Below are 22,055 nucleotides of genomic sequence, written 5' to 3'. Positions count from 1 at the left end.
CCACCACCACCACCACCCTGAGAGACCCAGAAGCTGTGTTCAGTCTCCAATCTTATCAGATCAGTCCGCCTGTGTGCTCACCTCGTCGACATTTAATGATCGTTCTTGTTGGTCCTGAAGATGCGCCCCGAGATTATGCTGCGTTCCTCTCAAGTGTCATTAGACCTGTTTGTGACTGCAAAAGTAATAGACTGATATCCCAACGTGAGGCACACTCCGCAAGATTTCCTTCAAGAAATGCCTTAGTTTAAACCACTGCGCTCTCACTTGTGCGCTCTCACGTGTCGCTTCAGTAGTCCCGCCTCCATCTCCAAGGACCTGACGCGCTTTTACGCACTGCATTCAGCTGGAGCCGAGTCGAAGCGCAAGATTATGCTGGAGAGATACACATGGGGAATTTCCTGCTGATGGCTTTATCCCGTCCGGAAAAATGACGACCGACAACTGTGATTCTTTAGAGGGTTCGCAAACCATTATTGGACAGATGTTGGAGTCTAATGTCTCCAAAACGTTGCGCGAAGGCAACATCACCAAGAACTCCAGTTGTGGATCAGTATCAGTTGGATTCCCTATTACCATGATGGTGACCGGCATGGTGGGAAACTCACTGGCTCTTATTCTGGTGTGTATCTCTTACAGAAAGAAGGAAAATAAAAGGAAAAAGTCTTTTTTGCTGTGCATTGGATCCCTGGCATTAACTGACCTTTTTGGACAGCTTTTGACGAGTCCAATTGTAATATCAGTTTACCGAGCTAATCTGAAATGGGAGCGCATCGACCCATCTGGGAACTTATGCGCTTTTTTTGGCGTGTGTATGACAACTTTTGGCTTGTGCGCCCTCTTTTTGGCCAGTGCCATGGCCATTGAAAGAGCCATGGCCATAACAAATCCCCACTGGTACTCTAATCACATGAAGACAAGTGTGACAAAGCAGACTCTGGTTGTCATCTGGTGTCTCGTGTTGCTCTTTGCGCTGCTGCCCATCGCGGGGGTCGGGAAATACACGCGTCAGTGGCCGGGGACTTGGTGCTTCATCAGCACAGGGGACAGCGAAGTCCCAGGCAATATATTTTTTGCGATCACTTTCGCCGTACTTGGGATTTTCTCTCTGCTCGTCACACTCTCGTGCAACGTGGTGACGATCCGGGGCTTAATTATCCGGTGTAAAACAAAGTCTGGGACGTCTCAGTCTTCAAAGCAGTGGGAGCGGCTCACCACAGAGACCGTCATTCAGCTGTTGGGGATCATGTGTGTTTTGCTTATATGCTGGTCCCCTCTCTTGGTAAGTTTTCCTACAAACAACTGCTGCCAATATATTTGTCAGATAATACCACAAGTTGTACGTGTTCAAATGATGTTTTCTTCAGTCCCCCTAAAGAGATTTGTCCTCATTATCCTACTGTATGCAGTATTAATCCTAATGAGGACAAAAAAAAACAACCACTCTCTGGGAATTTAAATAAGTTTATTGTGAACGTTTGTCAGAAAACACTACAAACCTTTATGTGACTGAAGACATTCAATCTCCTGTTTGCAGGACAGTTAAATATGTGAATGCAGACCGAACATCAAGTAGAGTTTAACTTCTCTGCTTTTACCCAAACCAGCCATTCACTTAGCCACTTGCTTGTTTTTTTCCCTTCTGTTTCTGATCACTCTGCCCTCAATGCATTCAATCAGAAAATATACGAGAACTGGGATGAGTACTGTCATGTATTGTCCTTTGAAGGGCTGTTGCCAGTTTCCATTAGAGGTAATCCATTTAGGATCCCTGTTGCATGGGTCTGCTCAGCGTACTCTATGAGGTCATGTGTCTTCAGTCACATATTTATTAGTCGCACAGAGAAATTCATAGAAGCCACAGTACATTGCATATTAAATACAAAAAAAAAACCCAAACAATACAAGAACATACATGTGAATATGTTATCTACCAACAAAATGCTATTTACTGGAAGGCTCTTTTGTTGTGGACTGTAGTGAATAGTAAAATTGTGTATAATGTTTGTGATACTACTTTAAGCTTTGTGCAACTATCCACCCTTCAGGTGCTGATGCTGAGGATGATCTCCACCCAAGTATCCTCTCACGAATGTAATTCAAGAGCAGGAACCTCCAATAACGCCACTGGCCGAGATGTCCATCTCGACTGTAACTTCTTCCTGACAGTGATACGTTTGGCTTCCCTCAACCAGATCCTGGACCCGTGGGTTTATTTGCTTCTCAGGGAGATCCTCCTGCGGAAGTTCTGTCTCGTGGCTAATGCTGTCTCCAACTGCTCCATTGAGGAGCAGAAGGAGACCCAGACCGTGCTGGATGCCCTCAAAAAGCCAAACCAAGAATCAAAAGACCTTTGTAAATCACAAAGCAACTGAGTCAGTCTTTGGTTGTCATCTAATATCTTGTGACCCAGAACCAGGAAAACATTTATGCATGTGGACATTTTTTGGAAATCGAGATTGTACTATGGATTATTCCTCCAAACATGGATAATGTACATTGGGGGACGGAGAAGCCTCAGTTGCAGTTCTAATGAAACCCTGCCAAGTTAACTCAAAGCATTTGTTCTGCTTGCAGAAAATCTCATTCCAAGTCACCTAACCAGCATGTGAATGCATCACCATGTCACCTCTGACCGTTGGCTGCATTTGGCTGCCAGGAAGTCCCCACTCGGCACTTATCAGTTCTAACAACAACTCTTCCCTAGAAATGAACAAGGCTGACTTTAAACAGACTTATATGGAAGTAATGCATCCCATCCTCATCACTTTGTATAAACTGAACCCACAAGCTGATGAAATGAATCATGTTTTTTGTGAATGTTTATGAGCTCAGAAAGTTGTTTTGAATTTGCCTCTATTGTGTCGTAAATACATTGACTTTATTTGACATGAAACTGAACCACTTTATTCAAAAACAATAAGAGGCTGTTCAGAAAGATGATACCAAATTTTCAACTAGAGCCAGAGACTGATTATTCGATTATGTATGTAAGTGTCTTTAAAGATGATGTGATCTTTGTTGTTTCTGTACAGAATGCCAGTCATGCTAGTTATGCTTACTGTACTAAATGTCTTTGGCTCAAAGACAGGGGAATGAAATGTGAAGCCTTTGGTTTGTTGGCAATTTCTTTCTTGCATATGAAATTAGCTTGAAATGTGTTGTGTTTTCCATGCAGTTTACTTCTTAAAGTATGTTTCGTGCCAGTCTTAGAATGACAAAGTGTGAATCTGTGAGGAAACGGACGTCAGGGTCTCCTGACGCTGCAGTGGAACGACTACAGCTATCAAAGTCTTACATAGCAATGTCTGCCAATTTCACTGGACTGAAAGCACACACCAACACATTTCACCAGCCACATTTTATTGGAGATCATCAAATGTGATATTGGAATTTTAGTAGTTTTATCTGTAAAAGGAGAGAGCGACTTCACTTCAATGCTGACAAGCAGAGAGCTGTTAGAAAACTGTTTACACACGTTTAAAACAGACTTCAGTTCACATAGTCAAAAATATATTTTTTAAAAGGACTCTTTTGCTCATCTTCAGCTATTGTATAGCTTCACGTGATGCTTTATGAAGTAAGCTGTTCACAGTGATATATGGGCGCGTTACATTATTTTCACACCTGCCTGCATTCATAGTAATTTATTAATTTGTTTAGTTGTTAGCATCAGCTACATATTTGGTTGCTTGTATTGCCAATGCTACATTGAAAAGGCCAATTATACCTATATTTCTATGTGTACGGTGCAATCGTTTCAGAGGATTCAGATGAAATCGATCTCCTTATAAATGAGGTGGTTTGCTGTTAGTGCCAAATGACTGCATGCTATTGCAAAAAGAACATAAGGCTGTTTTGAGTTCATCCACTTCTTTTGCACAGGTGCTAATTTATTTCTCGATTTGCCAACTTTGTGTTGTGTTTCCGTCGTCTCATTGAACTGTACATGTTTTCATCAAGAGGAGTGATAGACACTCAAGAACCTGCACATTTGCTGTCATGGTTCCCTTCAGGCGATTGGACATTTTCTCATCACTCCTAACCAACAAGTCTGCCTTCTCAGCACATCAGCCAACAAGATTATAGGCTAATGTACGCTCTGCCGTGCCTGGACTTACGCTTTTCTTTCTACCGTGAGAATACACACAGGCGCAGTGATAATGATCCTATCGGAAATTGTCATCAGCAAAAGCCACGTGAAAGATGAGTATTTTCTGTTTCCCTGCTGTCTGTTCATCCGCCATCAAACACAGAGCAGATTATAGTTGATCCCTGTGTTGATTATGAAGTCAGTCCGTCTTAGTTGCCAACTGGGCCTGTGGGCCTGGGTTTCTTTTGGTTTCAGCAACAAACTCAAGGATTAACCTTGTTTGTTAATTAAAAGCAACACTGTCGAAGGAAACAAAGCATTCAGAAGTATTCTATCAAAGCCGAATTAATAGCATTACTCATGATCTTTCGGGAGATCACGGACAGGTCTGAATATGATAATATTATATAATAATAAAAACGTTTTTTTTTTTTTTTTCTTTAAAAGAATTAACTCTATCACTCTGACTTGAGCAGTTTGGGTTGTAATCAGTGCCATGAAGGTCGTGGCTATGCATCAAGAACATTTATTCTGAGCACATGTTCACATTGTGCAGTGGTAATAGAGTACTTAAGCAGTTAGCACTGTCGTGTAATTCACTGATTTAAAACAATGAATGCATTTATTCACTAATTGCCTTGGGACATGGTAGCTTTACAACACACCTAATGAGTTTCCCCCTGAATTTGTGTTGTGTAATTATTTCTGTCTTCTGTCCAGGAGACTGGGAAGCTTCCTGCTTTTCAACAGAGGAAAAAGTAATTGTCCAAAGAACTCCACCCCCTAAAGTCATCCGGCCTTTGCTCAGTTGTGAATTTTCCATAAAACCCAAACCCCACAGTGGAAACTAAAATGGAATGGAAATAATTTTGTCAAAAATATTGCATTTCAAGCCTGCCTAATGGATCCAGTAAAAGCCAATTCAATAATTACAGAGAGTGCTTTCTGGTTTTCTGCAGTTTATTATGAAATATGAATGTTGATTCGATGAAGGGCACTAAAATGTAATATGAGATCACAATATCACCAACTCTATTGATCCACATCTTTAAAGGCAATGTTAACGTTTGGGCTGAGGAAGAGGTGGGCCCGGATTTCTTTTGCTTTCAGCCACAAACTAAATATTGCCAGTGGAACATAAAAGCAGCACATGGGCCTCTTGGAAAAACACACAAATACCGTTCAAGACTTCCCTTCTGTAGGTTGTGGGATCCTCTCTTGATTGAATAGCGTCTCTTTGTGCCGGGAACGGTTTCAGCTGAAAATGACGCAAAAATCATGCACCAGCATGGAAGGAGTGGAGGGTTTAATTACATAATGACTTGATCAGAATCCAATAATATCAGCTGTATCTATCTCCGTTTGTCAAATCACGTATGCATGGCAGCAATTCATTGAAAGCCTCACAGGCTTATATCTTGAGATTTTAAGATAAGGGGAGATCCTCACAGATAAGATTATTTGCTTGTTTTAAACATTTCACTTGCGCTAAACATGAATTGATATAAATGAATATATTATCCAAATCTGTACTTGCTTTTAACGCCGTATAAACTGAAGAACAATGCAAATGTTTGGATCTAAGTATTCTGTTGATTTTGTTTCCTCTATGTAACATCTATATGACAAAAAAGCTGAAAACCATCTCGTTTAACAACAATATCTCTTTAATGAAAGATTGTCATACTTTTGTAGCAGAGCCTGTGTCCTTTCACAAGAGCTTGAGATAACTGGATTAAATCTTTTCAATGCCTTGGTTTTGGGGGATTAAGAAAAATCTACAAATTGAGAAAAGACTAGTTCACCAAAATTATAAACTAAGGTTATTTGCTGTTATTTAAAGCTCCCACTGGTCAGAGCAGCCTTTCCAAAGCATCAGTGATTTAAAAAGAATTCATCATATGCCTTTGAAATATTTTTGAAACTCACCTGTGGATAATACACAAACGCTTCACCACTGACAATAAATAATCAACGAGTTTCTGTTCTGTTCAGACAGCACAGTTGTCAAAAACATCAGAAACCGGTTAGGTCCACCACACAGGTTCTACCCGATATCCATCAGTTGTACATGTTCTTATCTCTCTTTCCCATTGTGCATCTGCATTTGGGTGTCAAACGAGACCTACGCTCAAGTTTCTCCAAATTCTGTAAAACTCTGAGACTCGATTCTCAGATGAGGGCTACCTGAACTCCTTCAAACAGTGACTGACTCTTTTCACAGTCCTCTTGTGTTCTTATCCTTTATTCGAATGAGGAATCAAATAGACACTGTGGCTTAAGGTATTTTTTTTTCTCAGATATATTGACATATCTGTAACTGATAGGTTACATAACATGTTGCTGAGATAAGAACAGAGATATTTAGTTTGTAAAATGTCCCTTTGTTGCTAAGCAAGTTGTTGTCTTCTTCTATGTTCAAGATGCACTTTTGACCTGTTTATTGCTGTTATTGGCCTTTGTGGCAATGTAATGCTATAATTCTATTAAAAAGATATGAACATAATCTTTCATTTCTGTGTTTGGCTTCCGTGGCTGCTGAATATAGTCCCCCCCCCCCCCCCCCCCAACACACACATACACAGTTTTGGGCTCTGTGCTGAAAAGATTTGAACATTTGACAGAGGAGAACGATAATTTTCCTGCACAAGATGTGGTTGTTGTTTGTTTGCTGTCTTGTTGTTGTGAGCTCTGTGAATGCCATGAATGCCGCTGCTGGCTCCTGTGAGGCATGAGAAAGCTTCCTCTGTTTGTTGACACCGTGTATTGTGTTTATGGGCTAATAAAGAGAACAATGTATGGCTGATTTATTCCACACATGGCTTGTGGTGAGAGGTGTGACACATGAATAAATGAGGAATAAATGGTTCTGGCTGTTGTCCAGTTCGTGCTACATTATACTAACCAGAGAAGCGTTCACTGTATCCCACATTATTTTCCAAACATTTTCTAAACCACTCTGTATTTGATTCAGCCCCAGACATACCCTGTACCAGGGTATCACATAACACTATATTATTAATCAGGTGAAGTATTCAGTATATAAATATATGCATTTTGAGTTGTAGGGTTAAAGGGTGATTAGGTCGGTTCAGACGTTCACGCCTTTGGAATAAATTATTAAATTCATATAGCAGTAATTACCAGTTTGGAAAGTTCCATTTCCTGTTCACAACATCCACATGTCCACCTCCAGCAGCTTTATTGCCAGTGTCAGAAGACAGAACAGACCCAACAAGGCATCACACAATACATCAACCAAGAATGGGTTGAAATTAAAGTCAGGATGTCTAATTTATCTTCACACTACATTCAATGTCGTGCCGTCATCAATCCTAGTTAAAACTTTTGAAATTAATCTTGCAGGTGAATTTGGAATTTTTCTAACCAAAGAAAATATGTGAAGCACAACCAATTATTTGATCAACCAAATTTGGGTTCATCATGAATAAGGTTGACAATCACCGGTTTACCAAAAAAAAGGAGATGGACAGAACATGGACACAGTTGTGGCTCGAAAAGAGAGACCAACCTGGGATGCCATTTTTACAAACGGAGCTTGAACGATCACCCCAAATATCTGACACTGTCTGAATTTTATTGCAGGTTTTCTTTGGTTGCAATACCATGACAAGGGTCGTCCTTTCACTGCACTCACCAGTGCAACATATTGTCAGATCTCTGTCTCTGTCAGCCCATGTGTGTCTCACCTCACATTTTCAATTATCTAATGGTCTTCTCCCTCTGTGTGCACCTATCTGTCATAATGAGTTCCACCTGTGTCCTCCCTTGTCCTGTGTATTTAAACGCCTCTCCCCCTATTGTCTGTGTCGTGTCGTCTCGTCACTTTTGTTTCCCTGTGTTCCATGGGCTATTATTTTGACAAACTCAATTTTTATGGAAATTTGGGAGTCTGTGCTTGGGGCCATCCTCACATATCGCACCACCGATTTAGAGCCAAAACCAAAGATCTCTCCACAATTCTTCCATGTCTGCTATCTTTCATCTGGGACGGCTGGAAATCGCACTGTGTGTAGTGGCCTTAAGAGAGATAAAGAGTGGATCTGGATCTGGGACTCCCTTGAAAAAGAGGTTTTTAATCTCAACGGGACTTTCCTGGTTAAATAAATAAAATCTCAACCACTGACAGGGTGCTGAAAAAAGCCTCAAAATGAATACAAAGGAGCTGTACGCTGTTCCATTTGAAAACCTGTACTTACTGGTTGTTCTGCCAGTATGTACAGGTTCGCTATGGCTGTAGATAAGAATATGCATTATGTGCTGTAAATACATTTGATCTAATATTATTGGTGCAGTGGTTAGTGCTCTTGCCTCACAGCAAGAAGGTCATGGGTTCAAATACAGGGCCTTTTGGGGTTGTGGAGTTTGCATGTTTTCCCCATAGATATAAAACATCTATGGTTCTCCCAGTGTGGGTTTCCTCCAGGTACTCCGGTTTCCCACACAGTCCAAAGAACAACATGCACTAAGAGTCCCTGAGCAAGACCCCCAGCTCTCAAGAACACACTTTAAAGAGATTATTAATTTCAATGTGCTTCTCCTGACTAAATCAAGTAATATCTTGTCCAAAATGAAAACGCATGTAATTCATAAAACTCATTTTGTGTCCTCTGGGTATGGCATGTAATGGAACTGGAAGCAAGTGAACCACTGCACAATTTCATCAGTATCAGAAGAAAACTTTACTAATCTCTGAGGAGCAATTAGGTGGGCAAAGAGTGGCACATTAAAAAGTGTAAGAAAAATAAAAAAATATAACACAGAAAAGGTGGGTGAGCGGAAGCAGAAAATTATGCACAGTGGCAGGCCTGCTGCCAATAATAGTATTAGCAGTTGCCGTGGAGGTTGTAAAGGCAGTATTGTCCATATAAAACAGCAAGAACATTAGAAGCAGCAGTTAAAAACAGCACAATGTGCAGAATAGTATTATTGCACAGTGTAAAGCAAAAATAAAGTAAGATTGCGTCTAACAATGAAACATGAATGAGGCCAGCTTAAAACTAATGAAATGCAGAAGACGTCATCGAAATATCATTGGCCACAGAGCAACAGTTGATGTGCCAGGCCAACATGGTAGGAAGACCATGGGTGCTGTTATCTCTGTTAGCGCTTATTCCCATTATTGGGCCAAACAATACAGGGTGTCTTGTCAACTTTCCAGGCACTCTCTAGCACATTTGTCAAACTCAAGGCCCACAGGACAAATGTGGCCCGCCACCTTATTTCATATGGCCTACGAGGGCTTAAAGGTCTGATTGTCTTCAAATAAACACCCCATTGTTCCCAATAGACGCGCAGTGCACGAATGCAAGCCTTGAGTTGCGTGTCAATTGACAACATGTGAGCACAGGTTCAAACATTCTATGAAATACGGTAATTACATGTGCCTTTGTTGACACGGAAGTAGTTCTGCACTTGTGCATATCCAGATTAAGATATTCCCCGCACTGTCCCATGCTCCACCAGTCTTCTATATACACAATGACACAAGGGTTTGGCATTTTGATGGCACTGTCATGTTCATTGACACAGATATTTACTTTTGAGAGTTGAACTAACAATTTTGAGCAAACAACTGGCTTCTGCAGGCAACCCATGCTATTTTGATATTTGCATTAAGTGTTTTGTGAAATACACATCCAAATGTCAGGGATGAGTTGAGAAATGTTTCAAAGAGACTGAGGAAAAACTCTAAATTAGTTAGTCATAGAGTTGCAGGTAGTTAACAAATAAAAATAGCTTTTTTTGTCAGGGCTTCCCACAGGTATAGTGGTTAGCACTCTTGCCTCATTGATGGTCTCTGCTTTCAGTTCAAGTTGGGCTTGGAAGCCTTTCTTTGTAGAATTGCATGTTTTCCTTGTGACTGCATGGTGCTCCAGTTTCTTCCCAACATTAACACTGTCAGAAACTGTAAATTGCCTGTAGATTGTAACACGCACGCACGCACGCAGCTCGAGATAGAGATATATCAGATAGATATTATGATTCAGTTCATTTAATGCTTGTTTCTTTTTCTCCCTCAACCTCTCCCTGACCCACACAGACACATATTGGTGAAATTAAACATATAATCTGAAAAACAAATGTTTACATCAAAATGATGCAATACAGCTTACAGTCAATATCTTTTAACATAAGTATGCTTACTCAAAAAGATCCTTTTTTTTATGATGTGATCTGAAAGTGTCCAGTGATTGAATGTTGAATGTTGGATTGGATGTCATATGTTTGGTGCAAGTGAATTCCAGAGGTAGAGCTGAGTGTCAGCCGCATAGCAGTGAAATTAGATATTGTATTTATGGCAAATATGGCCAAGGGGGAGCGGATAGACAAGGATGAGAATGACACCTAGGATAGAATCCTGGGAGACACTGGAGGAAAGGGGAAATAGCTGGGATGTAAGCTTTTAACTGAATGAACTGAATGAGTGTGACCAGAGAGGGATGACTCGAACCAGCCCAGGCATGTGTTCAATAGTGCTGTGGATACCAATCTGTGAAGGAGGATGGAGTGGAAGATGGTGTCAAAAGCTGCACTTAAATCGAGAAAGAGGAGGAGTAGGGATAAAAGTCTGAAGTCGGCTGCAATCACGACATTGTTGGTGACTTTGAAAAGGGCTGGTCCTGTGTTGTGATGACGATGCAAACCAGACTGAAACTGTTCATAGAGATTGTTGTTGGAGTGGTGACAGGGAATTTACTTCAACCACTGTAAGCTTTATTGCACGTACATAGAAATGGTGGTAAAACAAGCCTCAGACTCAACTGTAAACAAGAAAACATCACTGATGAGTGTTTAGGCAGGACTAGGCTACACGACTGTGGGATGGATTTATGGCTTCATTAGTTTGTCTTTGGACAGCAGAGAGAATCAGTGTCAGGACACAAACTGATAGAGGTGTGGAAAAGATTGAGCACAATTCTCTCTCAGCTAATAAAGAACGTAAATCAGGTAAAAGATAAAGAACATTGGCAAAGAAACTATGGAACATCAATTGGAAAGTTTATATATGGATTAATATGAACCATGGGTTATATTCATTTAAATTTTGATAATAGACACTTCTCACATAGATACATGGGTATGTAGTATGTCCAGCCCCAGTGGAAATCATGGTTATGTTCATGTGTGATGGGAAAACACGCCTTACATAGATTTCCATTTTCACCTCATTGTCATTCACTCACAGCATCTCACCATGTCATAACGACCAAACACTATGACTGGATCATACTGGAGTCATTGTCTCTGGACAAGCATCCAAACCTTTTCCAAGAGTAATCTGAGTAATTACATTTTGAGCCACAGACACTGTGGTATCCTCTGTGCAGCTCGCAGGCGACCTGTTGCTTCATCCTGGGTGTTTACGTGATCTGGAGATGTTTGTCTTCACACAATGCACACAGCCCTCGAGCAAAACCTCACCCACACACTCATGGTATACATTAAAAAGCATTATCAGGGTAAGGTTGAGCCATCTATCACTTCCTTGATTGATTTAGTTAAAGTCATGCCTCCACTCCTCCTTGAGAGGTCCTTGAGGAGCAATTATGTCATTTAGAGTAAACAGTCATCCATCTCTTGTTGCATAATGGACTATGGAAAGAGAGCTTATACAAAACACCAGTGGTTCACATCCTTTAAGACCCTTCATGCAACAATAGAATTTGAAAAGCGTGACTTGCTTTTCACTAAACCTATTAATCCAATTGCTTACCCTTTTAGTAAGATGAAAATGAAAAAAACTGATAGCACTGAGAGATAGTGCCTTAAAGGTGCAATTAGGAGAATCTGTACCCTTCCAACCATCGAGTCTGTCAATCCCTCATCGCACCCTGTCTGTAGTGAAGAGCCCTTGACCAAAAGACAAACACCAAAACCAGGGGTACGTCCGAATTGTCCCTGCTCTCGCCTTATCTGTCGACTTTCACTTAACCCCGGAAGTGTTTTGTGTTGCGCCCATGATAAGGACTGCCCGAATTCTCAATAAACAAAGGAAAGGAGGTTTAATTTGATTTAAATAATTAATTTTATATTAACTTAAAACACTTAACAACACCACTTAAATATTCTTATGTAATCTGTTCCACAAAAAGTTTTGAGTTCTGAGAGCTTCTTCAGATTTTTCAGTATCCTTCCAGTTCCTTGCATCATCAGCATTTAGAGGGACCCGCTCATCAGAGCATTTATGGAAACTCACGATGTCAGAAAAAGGATGACTTGATCATACTTAAGTTATTATAGATTAATATTGATTTCTGAGTGGAAGGGGAGTGTGTGCAATCATTCCTAATGTGACCTTGTTTTAGTTTCACTTTAGTTCCTTGTAGCCTGCAACTCTTTTCCTTTGAGTTACATTCAAACCTTGAGATATTTGAGTTTATATCAGTGGTTAGAGGCACAGGGGAAAGTGGTAGGAATGCGCTTTTTGTTGTCCATTTTTAGAAACTTGTAGCTCTTTCCCCCACCACGGGGGGGGAAAGAGTGTACGTGTGTGTGTGTGTGTGTGTGTGTGTGTGTGTGTGTGTGTGTGTGTGTGTGTGTGTGTGTGTGTGTGTGTGTGTGTGTGTGTGTGGCTGGGTGAATGTGACAGATCATATAAAAGCACACTGAGACAGCGAAAGAGGTGAAATGAATGATATAAGTGAAGTCCATATGTTGTTTTTAAAACAAAGTCTTGTGAATCACAAAAAAGAAAGTATATTTTTTACAAGCTTGATGTTGACTTCAACATCAGACTGGGGAGTGCTGAAGCTGGTAGAAAGCTAAAATGTGCAGGACACAGGCCCTCAAGGCCCAGAATTGGGGAACCGAGCTCCAGTTCAACGACACCTGTTAGGAATTGTTGTGGCCTTGCACGTATCTTCATACACACCCAAAGACTTCTGCTATAACAAAATCATGACTGAGATACAATTTAGAATATCATGCATTTGTAATGATATTGCTTTGAATTTAGCAAAGGGAAAAATATTCATTTAGTTATCTATATAGATTTTATATCATCGTGCCAGTACTCTCTCTTCCTTGTACTTTCCTCCTAAAAATGATGCATGCTGAACTCTATTGAGCTTGACACATCTGATTGATGAGGCACTAAAGATTCTAATGGGCCTACACAAATTTATCAGATGCAGACACTCGCCTGGCTCAACAATAAAATGACTAAATGGTGGACTTAGTGTGGACACTGAGAAAGGTGATTTACTCCATTCACGATTAATTGAATTAAAATGTTTGATTTAGTAACAATTGCTGTTATATGAAACATGAAGCAATATAAAGGTGTTTTACTTTGTGTTTATGGATGGTGTATCAAGCAGGAATATGAGCTGTTGCACTCGAAATCTCCACCTTTTGCATATATTTGCACTTTGACACTATTAAATACAACTCGATTAATCAAATCTTGACAACTTTATGTGCATTTTTCACAGGTCACCCCAGGGTAGAGCAAAATGTTCTTCCCATCCTCATCGTGGGAAGTTAAGGTTGCTTGCAGCTTAACTTTATTCCTAATTAGTGGTTCTGACATTCAGCAAGAGGCTGTTGTACCCGCACATGGCAATATACATTTCAAATTAATATCATAGAATGACCTTCATTCACCTTCATAATTAAAACCTTAAACATGCAGCACTATTATTGCTTTTTCGTTTTCCTGAAGCTCTTTTTAAATGGTTTGCAGAAGATTTCCATGTTGTGTGGAGGAGGCAAGAAAAAAAGAAATTTGAAGGGAGTGAAAAAAAACTTGGGGGCGCTTCTGAGCAAACCATGGTGTGGAATGTGTTTTTACCCGGCCCCTCCACCATTGCTTGATTTAAATGAGAAATGCTCACTTTTCAATCCTGTTGACGGAATTAAAGGAAAATAAAATTATTAGAGATGGTTAAAAACAGAAAACAAGACCAAAAGATGCAAGAAAATCACCCAGAGGGTGAAAGCGATAATTCACCAAGCAAGATGGCAAGCGTTAGCTCCCCAGATACAGATAACCTCAACGATGACCTTGTGGAAACACAGATAGATGAAGACTCTCCATCTTCCATCTTCGAGGCGATTTGATGGATGACAAATTCAGTGAACAAATGGTTTGATAACTTAGAGACATCACTTGCTGGTGTAAAAACTGCAATTGTTGCGAACTTGGAAGAGGAGCAGGAAATGATCGTTAAGCTAGAGGAAAAGTTACAAGGTGCTGTGTTGCCAGAACAAACTGCTGAAAGCCAAACAGAGTAATCTCAAGTGATGATCGAAAAGACAAAATATTCCAATTGTGATATCAGGGGTTTTACCTCTGTGCATTAGTGGCCTCCATATATAAAGTAGAGTAAAGTTGCTTTTCAGTATTTCTTTGATCAATCTGACTCTTGTAGGTTTGAACAGACCTGTTTTGTTTTCACAAAGAAATAAAAATAGTAACTGAAGGAGCTGAAGGTATTGCCACATTAATATTTTCCACCCAAATCTGAGGTGATATTATGTGGTAACTTTTATTTTTAAATATGTTCTCAATAATCCAATAAAAACATTACTCACATCACAAATTAAAAACATATTGAGATTGAGAAGCCCTGTATTTCTTCATTGTTTGTGAGAAGAGAAAATATCTGTCTGATACCATCAGCCCGTTTAAAAAAAACCCAACTGCAATAAAATCCCAGCAAAAATACCCAAATTCTATCACTCCTCACACACATGCTCACTGATTTACTGTCAAACCTCTGCATCATGTCACTGTCAAGACGGTTGCCTTTTGCAAACACAGAAACAAAGTCTAAATCAATAGTTCAAAAGGATGAACTGAATGAGGTGTCCACAATTTAATATTTGCCGGGGTGCTGTTTTACATCTGAGATGCCAGAAAGCATGAATCTAAAGTTTGTTCAGGTTTCATAAACATAATTTGAGGTTGTAGACTTTGAAGTGTGCTGCCTTTCTGAGCTTGCGTGTTTGGTTATAGAGATACTATTTTGTTCTGTCACTGAATTTTCTATTCATATGGAAGAGGCTTACTTTGAATATATTGAAATATGTGGCATCATTGAGTAAATTCCAAGTGTCATTTAATTATATTGAAGCACAACCAAGCTCTAATGTAACGCTGGCATACAGACTCAAAATGATTGTCACACTTATTTGCTCAAGAAAAAACATTGTTAAGTGAGTGCAGATGACAGATAATAACTAAGTATAAAGGTGGATATAATGCGCAAAACAATATGCATGTTTATGTTATCTGGTCAAGTAGGCACACAATACTGCCCCCTCAATAACAGTAAATTTCTTGTTTTTTAGAGCTAAACAATTTGAGCTCTCCTGCTCCAATGAGTTGATACTCAGCAGCATCTCCAGTCATGCTGCAACACTTTCACATATAATATAAGGAAATGCATCCACACATCTTGATAATAACTTTAATAAAACCCAATAAACATACAGTTTCTTTCACATCAACACATGTGCACGAACATTGAGAGAGAGAGAGAGTGTGCGTGTGTGTGTGTGTGTGTGTGTGTGTGTGTGTGTGTGTGTGTGTGTGTGTGTGTGTGTGTGTGTGTGTGTGTGTGTGTGTGTGTGTGTGTGTGTGTGTGTGTGTGTGTGTGTGTGTCGAGATCACTTTGCTCAGTTTTTCTTTTTTCATTAGCTTCTCAATAAAGAGTTATACGACCTTGTGTCATTAAACGTAAGGATAACAATCAACACCAAACAAAGCTGAAGCTGTGACTCCACCCTCTTTTGCAGAGAAGTAACTAATACAACTTGTGCAAATTAATCATTGCTACTCAGCTGCTTTCAACATACACAACAGGTAGACATTGAATCCAGAGCCAAATTAGTTGCTATGGTAACCACAACGCAAAATTGTCAGTTGTGTTGAAAAAGGTCTCAAAACTGACTTTTAACGTCCGAGTTTACATTCCAATAGGGAAATTAAGATGTTTGCAGACTTGGTGGATTTTAATGTTCTAACACAGAAAAGCTGTTCACTTTTTTAGCATTCATTCATTGAAGCCAGTCTGAGAACGTAATACTTTCTTTATGGCCTATTACTTTCAATTCATGCAATAACATGTATTGCCTCTGGAGACTGCACAGCACAAACACGTTGTACCACTGATATTCCAGCTACTGTACAGAGGAAGGAAAACAACTCTCAGATGATTTATTTACTGAAAGCTGATTATTACTTCCTGTTTGTTTTTTGTTTTTCTTCCTTGTCTTTTAAAGTTCCTGTTTACAGTTCTGTGTGGCATGTCTTGATAAAGTCTTTGAAAAAAATGTTTGTCACTTTATTTGATCTAAAACCAAAGTTTCAACATGATGAAGCTGGGACTTTGACTCCGCCCCACAGCATAAAAATACACATTTTCAGGTATTAGGTAAACCTAATTATGTGTGTTTGTTGATGATTGTTTCTCTCAACTTGTGTCAACTGGAAACAGATTTAATTTATTACAACACCAGGTGAGGTCTAGATTAAAGAGTGTAAAATAACTTGGACAGATATGTATTTTGAGACAACTGATTTGGTGGAAATATTCACATTTTGTTGAATGCTACGTCTGTATTTAATATGTACAGGATATCTTCAAGAAACTGTTAAGAAATTAGTGTACAAGAACTATGAATAAAATACTCACCCAATAATCAACTAATAAACAACTAAAAACAGAGAGAAGGCTTTGTAAAAGACGAATCAACAAGGCCAGATTAGCCTTAAATTTACGATAGTGTGCTTATGAGCTCTATCTACAGTGGCTGACTTCACAACTGCTGTATATTAATGAGCAAACCTCCAATAATCAATCACCTCATCCTGACAGATTTACAGGCTTAACACTGTTTGTAGTCAATAACCCCAGGTACAACTACATTTGCATTTCCATGATGGAGCAATTCTTGAATGAATACAGACACAAATTAATGTCAATTGTTCAAGGAGGGACTTGTGAAAGCAGAGGATTTTCTTTTAAAGACTTTGAAGACGCAACATTACTGATTTCACATGAAAAGACACATGACAAATTTAAAAATAAAATCTGTTGACATTAAAAGTTTTGGAGTAAGCTCCAAGTGAACTCTGTAATGCTGTTATAAACTTGTCATGGCGGCACAATGGTGAAGTGATTAACACTTTCACTTTACATTGGGCTCACCAGACATTGATTCCAAGGCGGGGCCTTTATGTGTGTCGTTTACATGTTCTCCCTGTGTTTGAATGGATTCCCCTTGGCACTCTAACTTTCCTCAACAATATAAACATTTTATTTTGTCACATGGAAACTCTAAATTGATCATATGAGAGAGTAGTTAATTATGTGCCTTTGGCTCTACAGTTTAGTCAACTGGCAGCCTGTCAAGGGAGTGTTATTTTATTTATTTATTACTTTATTTAGGTCTTTTTTACTCCTGTGATCCTCTGGAGGGACACACAAGGAAGACCGTCCCACAATGACAAATTGCAAAGACAAATACGACCATTTCTTTTCTATCCCTTTAGCTATTTCTAACATATCCTCCACTTTCAAAATCGCATAAATGTGTCAGTAAAATTATCACAGGAAATTGATTTTATTGTGTGTGTGTGTGTGTGTGTGTGTGTGTGTGTGTGTGTGTGTGTGTGTGTGTGTGTGTGTGTGTGTGTGTGTGTGTGTGTGTGTGTGTGTGTGTGTGTGTGTGTAGCTTCATACAGGTATGTGCCTTCATAGCAGCTTTGTGAACGATGCTATTCGCTTTACATTCACCAGACTGGACGACGTTGCCAGAGTACCGGTACTCTCAATCCAATCCCAACCACATCCATCTTCATCACAGCCCTTCTGCTCTGCATTCCTCCTGTGTGTTCCCTCACTCCAAACCACAATGTTCTTTACCAACGTCTCTTGCCAAAAACAAATGTGTGCGACAAATTACTCTAAAACACTATTACTTGGCTGAAGACGAGCAATTTTTTATTTCGTTTTTCCTTTTGAAAATGAAGCCAATTTGATTATGAAGCAAAATATGGTGAAATTAAAGTAAGACTGCCAAGTTGGTGGTTGATATATGTCATACTTTATAAATTGATGAGAAACATGATTTTCTTTGCATTGATGGCAATATAAAAAGTGTCTATTACCTATAATGTGAGAAAGCAAGAAATGCTTATAGACTTGTTTCACAAAAGCAATTTAGCAATACTACTCACACCGTAAATAGTCCCAGCATCCCAGTTCATAAAAGGCCATCTTAAAGAAAATTGTATAGACACATTTGCATATTCTGCCATTTATGTGATCAGTGAGTTCTCATTAGGATTGCAAATTGTCTGCAGAATGCATCTCATGCAAAAACATGACCATTAGCAGTCAAATGTGTTCTCTAGCAAATCTAACCTTGAACCTAATGTATGTTGCTTGAAATTGTCATTAGGCATTGAATTACTTTCATGTTTATTAATGCCATGGCTGGAAAAAGAACCTTTGAGTATTTAATTTAACACTGCAGCAAAATACGCAGTATGAACTGATTATTAGTTACAATTTAGCTACAGATCCTTGATCTGAAATTTTAAACAATTCTGAGGTGTCAAAAGTTCGCTAAACATCGCTGTTGCTCACTGTTGTTTCTGTTATTATATTTCCTCTGGCCTTATTTTGTTGTTCAGAAGAAATGAACTAGGATGAGATGGGAAAGGCATTTCAGCTTCCCCAGGAAGTCCAGTCTCTGCTGGACCTCCTTCATCTGATGGGACATGTTTGTAATCCATGTGAGGTCAGCTGAGACCTGAACACTGAGGAATTTGAAGGTTGCTTTCTTCCTTCTCTTTTAATGAATGAACAACCGTCCCTCAGGAGTGAAACCTACAAAGGTCAGTATGTGCAGTGGAAAGCAGGTGAAGTGGAACGACAGAATGTCTTTGCATCAACTTAAGTGCCCCTATTATGCTTCTCCTCTTGATCTCTCTAAAATATCTGTTGAAGAACATTAATATCCTACTTAGTGACAACTTTATTATTAACCGTCGTACAGCAGAGAAGAACATTTACTCACCGGTGGTTTCATTTCAAAATTTTGATATACTTCTTGTGGATATAATTTAGTGATTAAAACATTATTAATGGAAAGATTTTCTGGAAGGACAGATTTAAGTTTACCCCATACATTTGTGTTTGATTAGGAACACATTGTGGATGTGTCAAGATAAACAGAGAACATGTCGACAGAGACAAGATCACTTTGTGTCACTATCTTCACGGTCCTATGTGGTGAATTTCCAACCTGATATTTGATGTGAATGTGAGAATTATGGGCTTCTTCAAACAAATAATGAACACCTGTTTTTCCCTTCTATTCCTCTGCCTGTCCCAGGTTTGATTGCAGGTCTATCATTATGTATGAATTCATCTTGTCTTCTTCCTTTGGAGTTTTCCCATTAGAAGGTACCACAGCAAACTTTCTTCTTCCCATGTCCTCTGTCTCCTGTATTGTTCTTTTTCACACCATGTACCGCCTATTGGCCTTGCCTTCTTTTTCTTTTTTTGCCGTTTTTTGTCCTTGAAGCTCCATCCTTAGCATTATTATCTTACATCCCTCCTACATCCATGAAAAAAAAACAACCTTTCAACCTTTATGTGTATTCAACTTTCTCATCAAATTAATTCCTTTAATGTACTCATTCTTAATCCTGTCACTTCCCGTAACTCTTAGTGGATATCTCAACATCTCCCACTCTTCCACCTCCATTTCAGCCTCATCTTTTGGTCATTGCCACTGTCTCTATATCCTTAAATATTTTAGATTTCAATACTGTCCTGTAAACCTTCCCCCTTTCCCTTCATTCTAGCTGGGAGTCTTCTAAAATTAAATATTACCCTGCCTTCACTTTCTTCTTTACTTCTCCCCCCCCTCTTGAAACAGTTCGCCCAGTCTTGTGTATGCTATACACAGTCATGCTATACTTTCTTGTTCTGAGCGAAACGTGATCATGAAGGCGAGTGGAGTTGTATCACACAATGAATGCTGGTCACACAATGCACAGCACCACAGGATCTGTCAGGGTGTTGGGGCCATCCTACAACTCCTTCTGTTGTCATTCACTTGTTCTCTCCTGTGATGTGCACAGGTCGGGACTGGTTTGTTGTTATTGACTGAGAAGAGGTTTTTTTTTTTTCCTTCATTGCTCTGGAGTGACTTATGCATTAATTGACAGGTACAGCGTCACAGGGTATTGTGGATCAGTGTGTTGTTTAAATTGTGTTTTACATGTATTGATATATTCCTAACATGACATATAATGCAAAACAATTTCAACATCTTATTGAGTTTTCAGACTCTTTGAATTCACCACAAATCAATATGCCGCTCGTGTGATGACGAAGTCTGCTTCACAAAAAAATGCCTTATTGATAGATCTGACACTGATGAAGTGCTAATACAGTGGAAACGTACTGAAAATTAAACATGAAGAGCTCGTTTGACAACTGTTGTTTGCTCATTTTAGAGATAGTATATTGACTTTGGTTTCTCACTCAGTAATGACAGCTGGCTCTGTTTAACATAACCCGTGAGCCAGACTGCATATATAATTGAGTTCTCTTCAAGACGAAATGGGTTTTCCAATATCCCTAATCTAGTAGAAGAGCATCATCTTGTTTTTCAATTTTTTTTTTTCTGACACCTCACTTTCATCTCCACCAAATTAGATCTCAGTGCAATGACTGATCATTTTTGGTGACGCTTTTTCATGTTGAAAAAAATTAAAGAAAAGAAAAAGTGTGGGGAATATGACAAGGGCGGATATTGCCTTCCAGGAAAGGCAGAAGGTGGTGGAAGAAGAGAAAAACACAACAAAACTCTCCCAGGGATGAAACTTAAGCAAACAATTCTCTAACACTCATAAACCAGCAAGAGAAAGTGGACATTGAAGAGTCAGGACATGACTTAGGCTTAGTCCACACGAGGAAAAACAATCTTTTTTTTTTCCCGTCATTCTCAATAAAATTTCCATTCACCAGTCACTATCAGCCCGGCCCAAAACAATATACCAGGCCTTAAAGTAGAGCATTTTTTTTGTTTTTAAATAAGTAAATCAATTTCAGTCTCCCAAAACTCTGCTCCATGTGGACGATGGGCCAAAAACGATGCGGTTACATGAAACGGTGTTCTCGTGTGTACAGCCCCAGAATGAATATAGTCACTAGAAGTGTTATTTTGGTATTTTGGGCATAACCACCTCAAAAGGTGGAGAAGAGTGTCAAATCTCCTGTGGTGGAATCCATCAGCCTCTTTAAAGTGTCCCATCTGAAGCAGCCATCCAGGTGAGGCATGTATATGGGCAGCCATCACACAAGAACACTTTAGATATTTTATTTTACACAAATCATGTTTTAGTCAACAAGCTTTAGCACTGATATTTTGTCATGCAGGTATTGAGTCAGTCTGATCATATTTTTGCTACCAGAACTACAACAACAGTCAAGGCATGGATCTCCTGAGTCCTGCTCATTGCTTAAATGGGCCTCAGTAGCTCCTTGTGCATCATGCCTGTTGATTTATGGTAATATATGACATAATCTGCCCACAAATGGTCATAATAGAATGGGTAGTCGGTGTGTAAAGTTTGGAGTATGACAAACAGTGGTTATTTATTCTTAAGCCAAACAACAGTTTCAAAGTTAATGGCCATGCTGTCAATACAAAGTAGTCTTCCAGCTAATGTGATTCATGAAGCAGGAGGTGGCGTGACCCACAGAGGTAAGGGACTGTCATGGCGCGAGAACAGGAACTAGAATTTTTTTTTTTCACCAGGATGATCCTCCCTGATGCTGCACAGCTGCTATTTGAAGTAGTGTGGGAGATAACACAGTGACTAGAACCCATTATCATTATCCCACTGCTGACATACAACAACCCACTGTTTAGAAGGAGGCTTGTGTTGTGTCTCGATGCTAACCAG

At 39.4% G+C, this 22,055-nt stretch overlaps 1 protein-coding gene across 1 annotated transcript; it reads left to right on the top strand.

Annotated features, from left to right (window-relative positions):
• Nucleotides 1–392: 392 nt before the first annotated feature.
• Nucleotides 393–2,375, top strand: ptger3 (prostaglandin E receptor 3 (subtype EP3); the record flags this gene model as incomplete). The annotated part of the gene is made up of 2 exons (XM_080505722.1): nt 393–1,282; nt 2,049–2,375. Exons 1-2 carry the CDS (start codon nt 431–433, stop codon nt 2,373–2,375), a joined length of 1,179 nt encoding a protein of 392 aa, XP_080361848.1. The 5' UTR covers nt 393–430.
• Nucleotides 2,376–22,055: the final 19,680 nt, after the last annotated feature.

Source organism: Blennius ocellaris (genome assembly GCF_963422515.1).
Source record: "Blennius ocellaris genome assembly, chromosome: 12".
In the NCBI taxonomy this organism is placed as follows: Eukaryota; Metazoa; Chordata; class Actinopteri; order Blenniiformes; family Blenniidae; genus Blennius; species Blennius ocellaris.
Note: the sequence above shows the minus strand (reverse complement) of the source record. Positions and strands in the feature narration are given on the sequence as shown.